At 46.6% G+C, this 15870-nt stretch overlaps 1 protein-coding gene across 1 annotated transcript; it reads right to left on the reverse strand.

Moving 5' to 3' along the window:
• Positions 1-12916: 12916 nt before the first annotated feature.
• On the reverse strand, positions 12917-15542 carry Ccl26 (C-C motif chemokine ligand 26). Its single transcript, XM_038344630.1, has 3 exons — positions 15470-15542; positions 15266-15380; positions 12917-13013 (listed from the first exon to the last, which is right to left on the reverse strand). The coding sequence occupies exons 1-3, from the start codon at positions 15540-15542 to the stop codon at positions 12917-12919; spliced, it is 285 nt and encodes a 94-aa protein (XP_038200558.1).
• Between the last annotated feature and the right edge of the window lie 328 nt (positions 15543-15870).

Below are 15870 nucleotides of genomic sequence, written 5' to 3' on the forward strand. Positions count from 1 at the left end.
TGTCAGATACCCTGGAGCTAGAGATGGCTGTGAGCCACCCCACATGGGAACCACCAAATTTGGGTCCTCTGGTCCCCGACCCCTGCCTTATGTTTTTTGAGACAGGTCTCTCTTTGGTCCTGAGCTCATTACAAATGTCAGAAACCCCTAGGGATGCCCCCCACTTCTGCTGCATAGATTACAAGCAGGAACCACAACATCTGTTTTATCTTGTTGTTGTTGTTGTTGGTGGTGGTGGTGGTGGTATGTGTGTGTGTGTGTTTCATGGGGATTCAAGGAATCAGCTTAGATCCTTGTACTTGTAACACAAGTACTTTGCTAGCTGAGCTACCACCCCCAGTACTCAAGGGAACGATTTCAGTGGAAAACACCAGGGGGACAGACAGTGAATGTTCCAAACACTGTGACCCTTCTGTCCCCATTCCGAGTTCCACACTTGTCTTATGCACTGGGCTCGGCTAAAGACAGATTTAGGATCCCTTAGGATTTTACAGCATTAATAAACACCGGCCTTTTAAACAGGGATTAAGGGATCAGCCTCCTTCTTATTAGAGTAAACCAGAGTGGGAATGAGGAATTTGTGGTTTGGAGGCACCCGGTAGGGGGAAATTCAAGTGAAATAGTTTTCCTGTGAAACTCAGCAAGTTGAAAAGAAGGAACCAGGGCTGGGGGCGCCGCTCATTTCTCATGGTGCTCGTCTAAGCATGCAGGGAGCCCTGGCTTCCATCCCCAGTACCGCATAAACCTGGGGCAACTTGGCGGCGTGTGCCCATAATCCCAGTACTCAGAAGGCAGAGGCAGGAGGCTCAAAAATTCAAGGTCATCCTTGGCTACATAGGAAGTTCCAGAACAGCCTTAGCTACATGAGACCAGTCAAAAGTAAGACAAGTAGTGAGATAGCCCAGCAGGGAAAGGCACCTGCCACCCAGTTGGCAATGTGAGCTCAATGCCTGGGATCCACGTGGGAGACATCAAGAACTGACTCCTGCAAACTGTCGTCTGACCTCCACATAGGTACACACACACACACACACACACACACTCACACACACACACGTAATAAAAAATTGTACAAGTCTGGAGAGGGAGTTCAATTATTGCCCTTTCCGAAGTTCCGAGTTAGGTTCCCAGTACTCATGTCACACAGCTTGCGACCATCATTAACGCCAGCTCCAGGCATCCTATGTCCTTTTCTGGCCACTCAGGGCACCGTGTACACACCTAGTGGACAAAGTGTGTCCCAAATTAGTTTGGATCAACTAGGCATCTGGTTTGAGGATGCTCAAGTGTTTGCAAGTGTGGATTCGGGTCTGCAGAGTGCCTGTTGGGATAGCCAGGTTCTTTGATGGCAGAACAAATAATTTAGCCAGGGTCACATGGAGAGCAGTAGAAAGAGAGACCATTTATTAAGAAAGAAAGACACAGACGGCAGTGGTGGCGCACACCCTTAATCCCAATACTCAGGAGGCAGAGACAGGCAGATCTCTGTGAGTTCCAAGCCAGCCTGGTCTACAGAGCAAGTTCCTGGACAGGCTCCAAAGCTACAGAGAAACCCTGTCTTGAAATGCAGCCCCCTCCCAAAAAAAAGAAAAAAAAAAACGCTCCTGAGAATGATAGTGAGCCAGGAAGCTGGGGAAGGGCAGTAGTCAAACGGCACTAGGTCATGAGAGGCCAACTCTTCCTTCCTTCCTTCTTTCCTTCTTTCCTTCCTTCCTTCCTTCCTTCCTTCCTTCCTTCCTTCCTTTCTTTCTCCTTACCAATAAAAGTTGTATTTTCTTTTTCTTGCAGTAGCTTTGTTAATTGCACAAAATTATACAATCATATTCTGAAAGACAAATGTTCATTAAAAACAAAGTGAAAATAAAAATTCACAACCCTAATCACCTAGATTGGTCATTTAAAGGAAAAGGGAAAGAGGAGAGATGGGGTTTTCTTACATGCATTTTCACAATGTCACATTTTCCTCATAAAAGGGAAGAATTTCAAAACGAAAGGTGAAATCACTTAAACAGAAATCATCATAAAAAGGAACTTTACCAGATTGTCAACAATATTAAAACAACATTGGCTAGCCTCCAGCCCCTGACTTCGGGACCAAGCCAGACTGTGCCACACAGAAACAGGTCCAGCATCCCGCTGAATGAATATTTGTGGGGGCTCCCACAAGCATTCGCTGCTCCAAGGCCAACTCTTTGTGGGTTGTTTATATAGTTTCCCCTCACATCCCCGCCCCCCGCATTCCCGCCCCCCCACCCGCTTCTGCACCTGCAGATCTCTGGCATCTTTTGGACATCCTCTGTCTTTTATTCAGTGGCTGGACTGAAGGTAGGTTTTCTCTATGTAGCCCTGGCTGTCCTGGAACTCGCTTTGTAGACCAGGCTGGCCTCCAATTCACAGAGATCCACCTGCCTCTGCCTCCCTAGTGCTGGGAGTAAAGACATGCACCGATATCTGGCCAATTAAGTGTAATTTACAAAAAGGGGAAAAAAATCAGGAAATAGGTCCTAGTGGTCCAGGTACAACAAATACTTGTACAGCTGAAGTGGGGGAGTGCAGTGTCACAAAACTGGGCTAGAAAATATGTTCATAAAAGTGCTGGGCAGTGGTGGCAGGATCGTCCTGCCTCAGCCTCGTAAATGCTGGGATTGCCGGCAAAAGCAACAGCAGCAGCACACACAGATCTTAACAAGTGTTCTTATAAAAAGTGGCCAGTAGGTAGCAGTGGTTAGCTGCCTCTGGCCTCTTTCTCTGCGTCTACAGGGTCTCAGTCTTAGTTCAAGTTGTCCTTGAACTCACAGCTCTCCGGCCTCAGCTTCCCAATTACTGGGATCGTGAATGTGCCCCACCATGCTTGACTGGTTTTCTCTTTTCTTAAAAGGGCTTCAGGCCTTGGTAGCAGGCAAGGAAGAAGTCACGTCTGGAACCTTCCCAGAGCTGAGTGCCCACAGGGCAGCTGGCCATGTGTTCCTCAGATGAGTGATGTTGCCCAAGTGGTGCCAGCACAGACTTTGGAATGGGCTAACCTGAGGCCCAGTCTTAGAGTCATGCCTGTGTACTTAGCATCTCTGACCCTCAACATTCTCACCTGTGAAGTGGGTATGTAAGCCCTCGCCACCTCAGTCACCTAGCAGATTAAAAGAAATGATGTTGTGGGGCTGGAGAGGTGGCTCAGAGGTGAAGAGCACTGGCTGCTCTTCCAGAGGTCCTGAGTTCAATGCCCAGCAAACACATGGTGACTCACAACCATCTGTAACGAAATCTGGTGTCCTCTGCTGACCTACAGGCATACATGCAGGTAGAACACTGTGTACATAATCTAAAAAAAAGAAATGATATTGTAATGGATCTATCTTAGTAGGTTTTCTGCTTATAGAACAGAATACCAGAGGCTGTGCAATGGAGAAAGCACAGTTTGTTTCTCTCAGGTCCGGAGACTGAGAAGCCCACTTTAAAGGACCGGCTCTGATGAGAGTCTTCTTGATCCATTTCAAAATGGCACATGGCACCACACTGAGGGGAAGCATGCTAGCTCAAACCAAGCTCTTCTCTTGGAAAACCACTCATACCACGACGTAAAGTCCAGCCCTGTGACCTCATCTACCCTCAATTGCTTCCTGAATGTGTAACTTTTTCTCTTGCTGTAGCGGAAGACCTGACAAAGGCAGAAGGCAAATTAAAGAAGTGTATTAATCAGTGTTCTCTGGAGGAGCCGAACTGATAGAATGAATGTACACGCATGTACATGTAACATCATGTACACACACACACACACACACACACACACACACAATGGAATTCTGAAGCAGTAGGTTCTGATGCCCGTGAGTCAGGAGCCGAGGAGAAGCAGGCAAACAGCCAAGGATTCTTCCTTGTCCTTCAGCTAGGCTGTCTCGAGGAGATATGCCCAGCTTTAGGGCTGGCCTTTTGACCTCCAATGACCTGGATCTCAGGAGGGTCTTTCTACCTTCCCTCACAGGTGTGCCCAGACGCGGGTTTTCAATTAATTCCAGATGTAGTCAAGTGGACAACCTAGAGTAGCTATCACAGGAAGGAAGAAGGGTTTATTTGGCTCACAGGCTGTCATGGGCGGGGGTGGCTGCAGGAGCATGGGACAGCTGGTGGCATTAACCCTGAAGTCAGGGAGCAGAGAGAGAGAACCGCCAGTGTACACTTCGCTTTCTCTTCTCCTTTATTGATTTATTTTATACTTGGAGGTAGGTCTCGCGTAGCCTCAAACTGGCTAGTCAAAGATGCTCTTGAATTCCTGTCCTCTGCCTCTACTTCCCAAGTGCTGGGATTTTAAACACAAGATACCATATCCAGCCCCCTCCCCCATTTGGAAACAGGCTCTCAATGTGTGGCTCCTGGCTGGCCTGGAACTTGTTGTGTAGATCTGCCTGCTTCTGCTGGGATTCAAGGTGTGCACCACCACCTCTGGCTCCTTCCTCCTTTATATTCTTTCCTGAATCCCAGCCTATAGAATAGTGCTGCTCACTCAGGGTGGGTCTTGCCATCTTGTTTAAACCTCCCCCAGATTTTATCAGTAGCCAATAGTTTAGCATGGAGGGATGGGCCCCCCATAATCTCTCCCCACCCATGACTATTGACAAGTTCAGTCTTGTGCAAACCTAGATTTTTGTTGCTGTTATTGTTGTGTGTGTGTGTGATGGAGAGAGAGAGGAGGGGGAGAGAGAGACAGACAGAGACAGACAGAAACAGAGTGGGGGGGTTCACTATGTAGCTCTATCTGGCCTGGAACTCACTCTGTAGACCAGGCCGGCCTTAATTAACAAATTCACCAGCTTCTGCCTCCCAAGTGCTGAGATTAAAGGTGTGCACCACTGTAGAATGGAGCGGCGGGCTGTGTTCCGCCACCCAGCTAGCTTTACCCAAAATAATTACACGGAAACTGTATTCTTTTAAATACTGCCTGTCCCCTGGCCCGTTATCTGTAGCTTCTTATTAGTTGATTCTCATATCTTGCTTTAACCCATATTTAGTAATTTATATAGCACCACAAGGGGTAGCTTACCAGGAGAGATCTTAACCTGCCTCCATCTCGGAGAGGAGAAGCATGGCAACTGCCTGAAGCGTCTCCCCACTGCCTGCTACCCAGCATTCTGTTCTGTCTACTCCACCTACCTAAATTTCTGTTCTCTTAAAGGGCCAAGGCAGTATCTTTATTAATAATGAAAGTAACACATAGACACTCCTCCATCACACCACCATGCCTAGCTTTGTTTTTTATTTTTATATATTTATTTTATTTTATTATTTCATTTTGTTTTATTTTGTTTTGTTTTCGAGATAGGGTTACTCTGTAACTTTGGAGTCTGTCCTGGAACTAGCACTAACTAGCTCTTGTAGACCAGGTTGGCCTTGAACTCACAGAGATCCACCTGCCTCTGCTTCATGAGTGCTGGGATTAAAGGTATGCACCACCATTGCATACCTTTGTTTTTGTTTTTAAAGAAAGTGTCTTACTATATAGCCCAAGAAGTCCTTGGACCCCTACCCTAACTCGGCTTCTAGTACCGGGTTACATGTGTGCAGTTCCATGCTGAGCTAATCACTATAGTTCAGGGACTGTGTTATGAGGAGTGTGTGTGTGTGTGCGTGCGTCCATGTAGGAGCTTCATCCTTGGTCGATCTCCACCTTACCTTTGTTTGAGATGGGATCTCCACCCAACACAGAGCTTGCTGAGTGGGCCAGACTATCTCACCAGGAAATCTTAAGGACCTCGGATTCCACCTCCTCAGGGTAATGATTACAGACAGGCATTGCTGTCCCAGCTTCTTCATGTGTGTGCTGGGGACCCCTATAATCCCAGCATTGTGGAAGATAAAGGCAGGATAAAGGTCACTAGGAATTGCTGGCTGCCAGCCGATCTCCAAGGTCAATGAGAGACCCTGCCTCAAAAGAATAAGACAGAGAGTGATGGAGCAGGCCACCCAACATCCTTCTGTGGCCTCTGCTTGTGTGTGCACGCATGAGCACACAGATACACGCCAAAAAGAAATAAAAACTGGCCGGAGGCATCAGTGATACAATGGTTGCTTAGCATCCTTAAAGGGTTCCACATCCAGGACCACATAAAATAAGCGTGGTGGCATACACCTGTCATCCCAGGACTGGGGAGGTAGAGGCCTGAGACTTTTACAAGTTAGAGTCCAGCTTATTCTATCTATTCTGTATAGTGGATTCTAAGCCAGCCAGAGCTAAAAAGTGAGTTGTTTCAAAAAATAAAAAACATCAAAAACCAAAGAGAGTCATAGGAAGCTGCTTATCCATGAGAGAAGCAATTGTTTTACTTGTAGTATACTGGCAGAAGAAAGGTGGCATGCGGATGCAGGGACTCCCCCATTCAAGCCTCCTGGCTTTGCTGCTTGAAATGAATGAGGCAGCAACACACCACATCCTGGGAAGGCAGCTAGCTGCCAAGCCAGACCAAAGGGCTTCCCCTCCAGCCCTGTCTCCACTCTAATGCACTGGATAAATGCCTGGCTACACCCAAGGGAGCCTTAATGGATTCCTCAGCCTGGCCGCCGCTGAACTAATGGATTCCTAATAGAGGACACAATGTCATTACCAAATGGAGCAGGGGGGTGGAAGGCAGAAAGAAAGATCTATCGGTCCTCTAGGGAACTAGCCACATCCAACCCATTCTTGGGGTTGGGTTGGGGGCAGGGTCTCAAGTTCACTAGGTAGCAGAGAATGACCTTGACCTTCTGATCCTTCTGTCTCTACCACCCTTGTGCTGGGATGACAAGGGCGCCCCAGTATGTCTGGCACCAACCCTTGGCTCATAAATCCCCAACTATTTCGTATTCCGGGCATTGGCGTGTCTAATGAGGCCTGAGCCCATCCATCTGACTGGGTACCTCATTGCCTGGTTTTTGCTCATTTCATTGAGAGGTTTCTTAGTTACTTTTCTTCTTGCTTTGACAGAATAGCTGACAAAAGCCCTGGAAGGAAAGTGTAACCCCAGCTTGGCGGGTCAGCTATTCAGGGTCCCCTGAAGGGGCGCTAACCTGCAAGACATGAGCTGGAAAGAGGAAGGAAACCAAGCAAGATTCTATTGTCAAGGTCTCCGTTTATTGGGGTGAAAGTTACAGCTTATATACCCTTGAATGGGGTGGAGGTAGGTAGGCAGGAACTCTGCCGGGGTAACTGAAGGTCATTAGTCAGCACCTGGAGTAAGCCGAAGCATGTGATCCATTAACATTGGAGTAAGGGGTGGGTTCTGTTAACAGACAGCTTTCAAGATAGTTGGGATGAGGGGTGGGATCTCTGTAAACATCCTTAGGGCAATGACCTCTGCTATCCCTGTAAGGATGACGGTCCCTGACAAATCTATCCTTAGGAAAATGGTCCCTGACAGGGAAGGAGTGAGGAAGGGAGGGAGGGAGGAGGGAGGATTGGAGGGAGTGGGGAGGGATGGTTTGGGCTCATGACAAAGACAAACCAGCCACGACAGAGGCAAGAGTGTGAGGCTGCTAGTCACACAGCCCATGGGGGGTGTTTCAAATTCATCCTATAGCGTGGGTTGATGGGTGTGCCAGCAACATCAGCTATGAACTGTAATTCCACATGTGATACACTCACCGGTCCTGACTGATGGCTCCAAAGTATGGTGGGAGAGGTAGTTTCTCGTCGCTGTGAGGGAGAAAACAGCCAGAGGCATCTGGAAGAGTCCAGACTGAACATGGCCTTGAGAGGAAAGAGAGAAAGTAAGGCAGGCGGAACTCTGAGTTCGAGGCCAGCCTGGTCTACAAGAGCTAGTTCCAGGACAGACTCTAGAAACTACAGGGAAACCCTGTCTCGAAAAACCAAAAAGAAAGAGAGAGAGAGAGAGAGAGAGAGAGAGAGAGAGAGAGAGAGAGAGAGAGAGAGAGGAGGGGAAAGCAGGAGAGGAGAGCTGGGGGAGGGGCAAGCAGACCAAGAGAGATCCAGGAGCAGAGCCAGACAGGGACCAAGAGGCCAAGAGACTACATAGCCAAAATGGCTGAGTTTATATAGGAAAGAGAAGCCCAGCCTGGGGGAGGGAGAAGTTTAGGATGGGGGGAGATCCTCAGTTATGGGTCAGAGGTTTTGGACCTCTTCCCACTTCGTGATAAAATGGTCCTCCCAGGGCGCTGCCAACCGCAGCCGCGGTGACGTGAGCTCCTATGTGCCTTGGTTCCATCCACCATTATCTTGAAGATGCTGTTTTCAATCCAGACCTTCCTATCTCTGGCTCTTAGAATCTTTCTGCTTCCTCTCCCACAATGGTCCCTGACCTTTGGGGCAGGGTTATGCTATAGAGGGTGTACTGGATTATAAAATTTGCTGCAGATCCCCAAGTAGGTTGCAGCAGGATTCCCGGCTGCGGTGGCAGGCAGTGGGCAGGGGGTCCCCAGAGCAGTAAGTCCCAGGCAGCTGAAGGTGGCTGGTCCCCAGCGGTGAGCCATGTGGCGGGCTGGTGAGAGACAGACTGACAGGCACACCATGCAGAGTGAGGCTGGGTATTTATTTAGTGGTTATGGAAGGGAAGGGAGAAGAGGAGAAGAACAGAGAGGGAGAGAGAGAGAGAGAGAGAGAGAGAGAGAGAGAGAGAGAGAGAGAGAGAGAGAAAGAGAGAAGCTGCCTCTCCAAGAGGGAGCCGGAAAAGGGAGAGAACTCAGGCTGGAAGCTGAAGATCAGCCTGTCTCAACAGACAGAGGAGGGAGTGGGCGTGGCTTGTCTCTTAACGAGACAGAACAGACCATTACATTCCCATCTCCTTTTTATACTAAAAAGGCGGGAGGTTAGGCACCACAGGTTAAAGGAATTGGGGTGGTGGGTTCTCAAGACTTCTTCCTGCTTATTTATGGGCGTTGTCTTTGGGGGGAACCTGAGAAGACTGGGTGCTGCCCACATCCTGGCATAGCTGGTCTTTTTGCTCCTATCCAGTGTCTGAGGTATGGAAATGTCTGGTGTCTCTTATACCTGTTTAAGGTATTGGCAGAACAAAGGACAAAGTTAAATTAAGGGAAAAAAATAGGACCAGGGAATTGAGGGGGGTGTATCTGACCTGTTTAAGGTGGATCCTTCAATTCAGCTCCCTGGAACTCACAAGAATTTTTTGGGTTTGTGAAAACAGAAGTTTTAGACATATACAGTGTATAAACAATAGCATATCTATGTCAGAATGACTGGGACAGATGTTTTTATACAATGAAAAGTATTTTTAAAACTATGAAAAGCAGCATGAGAAAGAAATTTGATAACTTGTATTTGTCCTCACACCTTTATAACTTGCAGGTCTTATTTTACTGAAATTTGTTTGGTGAGGTTGTCCTTTTAAACTGACAAAAACCTCTCAGCTGTCAAACTGCATCAGAGATCTTTGAGAAGGATAAAATTTTACCTGAGTTACTGATTTAAAAATGACAGAGAACTTACTTGGTTGGCACCCAGAGCTATCCTTCAGGGTCCTCCAGGGTCGCGGAGGGTCTCATTTGACTTTTGCTGTTTAGCGCAGGGCATGCCAGGCTCCAGAAGATCCTGTGGGCTGAGAAATCTGTAGGAAGACAGGCCTACCTTGACCTGAGCAGCTAGGCTGTCGATTCCAGCGATTCTGTCCACGTCTGGAGATCTTCAGTTTAGATGAAATGCAGTTTTGCCCAGGGGTCAGCACTTGGCAGTTGCAGCGAATTGCCAATGGACGTTGTTCTGTGCCCATTTGTCTTCTGTCGTCTTTGGAGGAAGTAGAGTGCTGCTGCTAGGAGCCAACCTGTCTCTTTTTGTTATAAAGTTTTTTTTAATATTTAAATATTTAAATGCCATATTCCCCAGATCTCTGAGCAGTTTAGGGCTGTTTATCAGGTATAACTACAGTATAGAATCTGCCTGCCTGGAGAGCTGGGTTTGAGCTAGACTGTACTGGCTCTTAACAGGTAAGATTTACACTCATAAAAAGAGAGAAAGAAGAAAAAAAAAACTGCTTGCAATAGAAGGTTAACGGCAGAACTGACAATAGTAGAGAACAGCTTAATATATTTTAAATGAGGGTTGGATTAAATATAAAGTATTTTTGTAAGAGACTTAAAAGTACATACCAGTTTGAAACATGAGACTTACTGTCTTTGTAGTCTGAAATGAGATGTAATAAGTAATAAGCAGAGGTGCATTTAAGTTACCTGTATGAACACACAAACAGAGAGTAAACAGGAATTGGGGAAAGTGGATGCTCTTGGTGGGCCCTACCAAAGGCATGCCACTGCACAAAACACACATGCAACAGAGTCAACAAGAGGAATTTAGTGAAAAAAAAAACATAAGTAAACTGGGGGACAAGACAGGGAATACCTCAGTAAAGATGGTGGAACCTGGTCACCTGACCTGGCTCTCAGCCAAGATGGTGGCAAAGTCACCTGACCCCAGTCAAAATGGCAGCGGTCACCTGTTGTATAAAAAAGCCACAATTTTTGAGCTGCAGGGATTTTATGTTTAATAAGAGGGACCTAGAGGTGTGATCCACCCTGTGGCTGAGCCGCCATGCCACAAGCCGCAGAGGGGCGCAAAAGGCGGGAACTGAAAAAGCGGCCTCGTGGATCCGACCAATCTTGTTGGCAGCAGTAATCATGGCAGGGTCCATTTGCCTGTGCGCTGACAGTAGTTAGAAAGTTCCCGCTTACAGTAGTTAGCAAGCTCTCATAAAAGTGGAGCTGGCGGGACACCGGCGGAGAGCGGGTAAGAGCCAAAGAAGGAGGGCATTATGGGATGGACATGGATGGCTTGCTACCCACAGCTGAAATTGTGAAAACCCGCGAAACTGCAACATCACAAGGCTTATAACGGCACATCTCCCCCTATAGGCGGGGTGCAAATCGGCACAAACACCGCAGGACCTGTGGCCGGGCATCCCCTGACCCCGGGTGGGGTGCTATGGCCTGGCTGGATCCAGTCAGGGTGACTCAGAAGCCAGAGAGGCCAGAGGTCGCTCTGAGCGGCCTTTTATGGTGAGGGAAAAAGAACAGAACAGAACAGAGAAAAGAAAAGAAAAAAGAAAAGAAAAAAGAAAAGAAAAGAAAGACAAAGAAGAATCTGAGGGACCCTGGGCCCCCAGTCGAATGCACTGCACAGAGTATGCAGTGCTAGCGGGGACAGACTGACCCCGGGTCTGTCCAAACACAAGCTTTGAATTGGTAGTATAGCCTTAAACCCTTGATCCTTCTGCCTCCACCTCCCATACTTGCTTGTTCATACACATTTATTACTTTTCCTTCCTTGTCTTTTGCTCCTAATCCTGATTTCTTCTGAATCAGTTCCAGAACATATCATATGTAAATTCTTATCTCAATACCTGTTTCCCTGAAACTCAGATACGTCAGATAAGAACTGGGATCTTGACCAATCAGTACTTCCTTAAATACCAGTGAGAATGGCCATTATCCATTGCTAGTAAAGGACTCTGAACAAAACACAAGCGAATGGAAAGCTGTCCCGTGTTCCTGATTCAAGGGACTGAGGGTATTTTTTAAGTGTTCGCATTTTGTTTTCTGCTGGTTCATTTTTATTGCTGTTTTTGTTGTTGTGTTCATGTAATTCCAGGTGGGCTCGGTGGCCTGCCTAGGATTCCAGGCATAGAAAGTGAATACAGGGGATCCCTAGAGCAAGCCCTATTGGTAAGCTCTAGGTTTGATTGAGAGACCCTATGTGTGCTGTATGCATCTATGTGTGCCCGTGTATGCACATCTGGAGGAGAAAAATTTATCTTCCTATTTCATTCTCTAAATTGTCGTCATCATCATCATCTTGAGACAGGTCTTATTTTGTAGTCCTGGAAGGCCTGGGACTCATTATATAAACCAGATTGGTCTCAAATTCTGCCTGTCTCTGTCTTCTGGGTGCCAGCATTAAAGGTGTATGCTACTATTCTTGACAGTCAAATCTTTTTAAAATTATATTTATTCTCTCTCTCTCTCTCTCTCTCTCTCTCTCTCTCTCTCTCTCTCTCTCTCTCTCTCTGTAACATGAGAGGTCGGCTTATTGGGGTTTCTGTCCTGCCTGGTACCCCACAGCCGGCAAGTCCCAAAGAAAATCACACAGAAGGCCGGGTGGTGGTGGCGCACGCCTTTAATCCCAGCACTCGGGAGGCAGAGGCAGGTGGATCTCTGAGTTTGAGGCCAGCCTGGTCTACAAGAGCTAGTTCCAGGACAGGCTCAAGAAACTACAGGGAAACCTTGTCTCGAAAAACCAAAAAAAAAAAAAAAAAAAAAAAAAAAAAAGAAAAGAAAAGAAAATCACACAGAGATCTTTATAAGATTATAAAACTGATTGGCCCATTAGCTCAGTCTTCTTATTTTGCTTATATTAACCCATTATTCTTATCTATGTTAGCCATATGGTTCAGTACTTTTCAGCTGGGCAGGTTACATCTTGCTTCTCAGTGGTCTGGGCTGGAATGGGAGGAATGGGCTTCCTCCTTTCCAGGATTCTCTTGTTCTCATCACCCCACCTCTACTTCCTGTCTGGTTGACCCGCCTATACTTCTTGCCTGGCCAATCAGAGTTTTATTAAAATACATGATTGACAGAATACAGACAATTCTCCCACACCATATCTCTGTGTGTGTGTGTGTGTGTACCTGTGCATGTACCATGATGCACACACAGAGGTCAGAGGGCAACTTTCAACACTTGGTTCCCTTTTTCCACCACATGGGTCCCAGGGATTGAACTCAGGTCATCAGTCTTGGTGGTAAGTGTCTTTACTAACTGAGCCATCTTGCCAGTCCTAGTAAAATCAAATCTTTATTTTAAAAACCTTCAATAAAAACCATGTCCTCTTTCCACCAGGACTATGAACACTAAAAATGAATTTATCAGGTTCCATGAGGGCAAAGGCGCCAAGAGCTGTGTTCAGGGTCTTTCAGCTAAAAGTCCAGTAGAGTCACAGATGCTTCTGAGCTTTCAACAGAGAAATGTATCTCTGCACCCACTTGGCCTGTGGTTGGACACAGACTTTCTGACCTCGTTTTGTAGTGAATCTGTAGGAAAGAGATAAGAAGTGAATGTCAACGTCCTTGGCTTATGAAGCTATGAAAGAGGAGGGTGAGTTTGTATAACTAAGCTTTCTCCTCTGTTCAACACAACTGTGACACTCCGTTCCTGTCCCACCTTCTGCTGATCCTGCTTCTCTTTCCATTTCCCATGGAATCTACACGCTCTCAGGCTTGCAGACCCCAGGAATCATGTTTCGGAAAGTCTAGTTGCCAGGCAGTAATCTATATTGTGACCCTAGCTTTCCTTTAAACATAACAGATTTATTGATACATATTTCACACACTCTATGAAGCACACATTTGGTATGATTAGGGATGATTAGCTTAGCTGTAGAGCCCCTGCCTAGAATCCCCCAGTGAGGGGCTGGGGCGTGGCTCAGTGGTAGAGCCCTGCCTAGAATCCCCCAGTGAGGGGCTGGGGCGTGGCTCAGTGGTAGAGTTCCTGCTTAGAATTCTCCAGTGAGGGGCTTTGGTGGAGGGTGGCTCAGTGGTAGTATGTTTGCCTACCATGTCGAAAGCCCCAACTTCAATTCCCAGTAAGGTAAATAAATAAATAAACAAAATGTGAGTACTTGTTGGTTAATAGACTTCAGCATATTCCTAGACTAGAGAACTATAGCCCAAACAGTTTTACTCTTTCGTGTGTGTGTGTGTGTGTGTGTGTGTATGTAGAAGTATAATCCAGAGCTTTATAAAATTAAATAAATGCTCTACCACTGAGTTACACTACAGCTTGGCACGATGAATTTTAGAGGGCAGAAAGGAACCCCATATGAGCACGCCACTTCATTCCTTGTTTATATGTACTTTTAAATGAAATGTTATTTATTTGTTATGGGGGGAAACACATTTACTACAGTGCATATATGGACGTCAGAGGACGGTTTGCAGGGAGTTGCCTTTCTCTCTCCATTACAGAGAGCTAGGACAGCAAACTCAAATGGTTAGGTTTGATTGCCACCAACTCTTAATTCCTTTAAAAAAAAAAGACAAGGTCTTACTATGTAGCCCTCAAAGGCCTCAAATTCATGATCCTTCCACCCCAGCCTCCTGAGTGCTGTGATTAAAAATGACACCACTGTGTTCTCCTTGTGCCTTTATACCCAGCTCTCAAAGCATGGCCTGCTCTATGGTCTGGAAGTCAGGATCTAACTCTCTCAGAAACACATGTGTTTCTGTGGAGAGAGGGCTCTAACCTATCTTAGTGGTTAGTGTTTATTTTAAATTTAAAATCTAAGCTCATCTAGGAAGGAGTCTCAATGAAAGATTATCTAGATTAAGTTGGCCTGCGGACATGTCTGGGGGGGGCTATCTTGAGTATTTTCATCTAAGTGGGAAGACTTGCCCACTGTGGGAGGCACCATTCTTTAGACAGAGGACTCTGAACTATATAAGAGAGAAGAAATCAAGCTGAGCTCTGTCGTGCAAGCATCAACTCACTGTTCTCTGCTCTTGACTGTAAATATAATTATGACTTAGCTGCTTCAAGATTTTGCTACCTTGTTTTTTCCAGCAATGATGGATTGTTTCTTAGTCTGAGCTGTTAATGTCATCCTAGCCTGGGATCATCTGAAAAACCTCAACTAAAGAATTATCTCAATAAGATCGGTCTATGGCCACATCTGTAAACAATTGTCTTCATTAATGATTGATGTGGGAAAACCCAGCCAACTATAGGTGGTGTCATTCCCTAGGCAGCAGCTTTGTTAGGCAGGTGGGTTTGGAGTATTATTAGAAAGCTAGCAGAGACCATGACCACAGAGCAAACCCAGCAAACAGTGTTCTTTCATATTCTGCCTCAAGATCTGACTTCCCTCCGTGATTGGGTGTGATTCGAAATAAACCCTCTCCTCCTCAAGTTCCTTTTTTTTTTTTTTTGAGACAGTATTTCTCTGTAGCTTTGGAGCCTGTCCTGGAACTAGCCCTCATAGACAAGGCTGGCCTTGAACTCACAGAGATCCTCCTGCCTCTGCCAAAAGAGTGCACCATCACTGCCCAGCCCCAAGTTACTTTTGGTCGTGGTATTTATCATAGCCACAGAAAGCCAGCTAGAACAGACTGTCACCTGGAATTTCTCCCTTAAGTTGCTTTCATCCAGGTATTTTATCCCAGACACAAGAAACAAAACGGAGATCCTTGTGTCCCAGATCTCCATCCTGGTGTCCAGTCTGTCACTGTGGACATCCACCCAGTCCCTGCCCAGTGACGTGGCTGATGCAGCAGCACCTGACACTCACATCACGACCTTTTGGAGACAGCTGTCTTTGGCGAGCTCATAAGAGTACACCCAGTTCCACGGGAGCATCTTGTGGTTGAAATTGAGGCAGCAGGGCGTGGGTGAGCCACTCCCACCTAAGCAACACAAGGAGAAATGACCTTGAGGCTGTCCTTCGCAGGAGGAGCTTCCAGGGAAAAAGGGGGGAAGGGTACCAGCTACGAACCAGTGGCAGCTCCAAGGTGGACACTGAGGAAGACGGCCAGGAGAACAATGGAACTCAAAGAGAAGGTCTTCATGGTCCATTGACCTGGGCTCTTCATAGACGTCTCCTGAGTTCCTCTTGTCTTGTCTTCTATGAGGCTGTGTAGTACCTGAAGAACATTCCAGAGAATTTTACGATTGAAAACAGAGAGAAAGGGAGGCCAGAAGAGGCATTGGATGCCCAGGACTTAGAATTACAGATGGTTGTAAGCCAACGACATGACTCCTGAAACACGAATTCGGATCCTCTGAGAGAGAGTAAATGCTCTTAACTGTTGACCCATCTTTCTAACCCCTCACCTTGGTTTTCCGTTTTGTTTTTTGGTTGTTTTTTTTTTTGTTGTTGTTGTTGTTGTTTGGTTT

This window comes from Arvicola amphibius, chromosome 10, assembly GCF_903992535.2.
Source record: "Arvicola amphibius chromosome 10, mArvAmp1.2, whole genome shotgun sequence".
Classification (NCBI taxonomy): domain Eukaryota; kingdom Metazoa; phylum Chordata; class Mammalia; order Rodentia; family Cricetidae; genus Arvicola; species Arvicola amphibius.

Coding starts and splice junctions, on each gene's coding strand:
- Ccl26 (XM_038344630.1), bottom strand. CDS start 15,542: ATGAAGACCTTCTCTTTGAGTTCCATTGTTCTCCTGGCCGTCTTCCTC. Junction 15,381..15,469: donor CCACCTTGGAGCTGCCACTG/GTTCGTAGCTGG, acceptor TGTGTTGCTTAG/GTGGGAGTGGCTCACCCACG. Junction 13,014..15,265: donor TGTCTCCAAAAGGTCGTGAT/GTGAGTGTCAGG, acceptor TCTTTCCTACAG/ATTCACTACAAAACGAGGTC.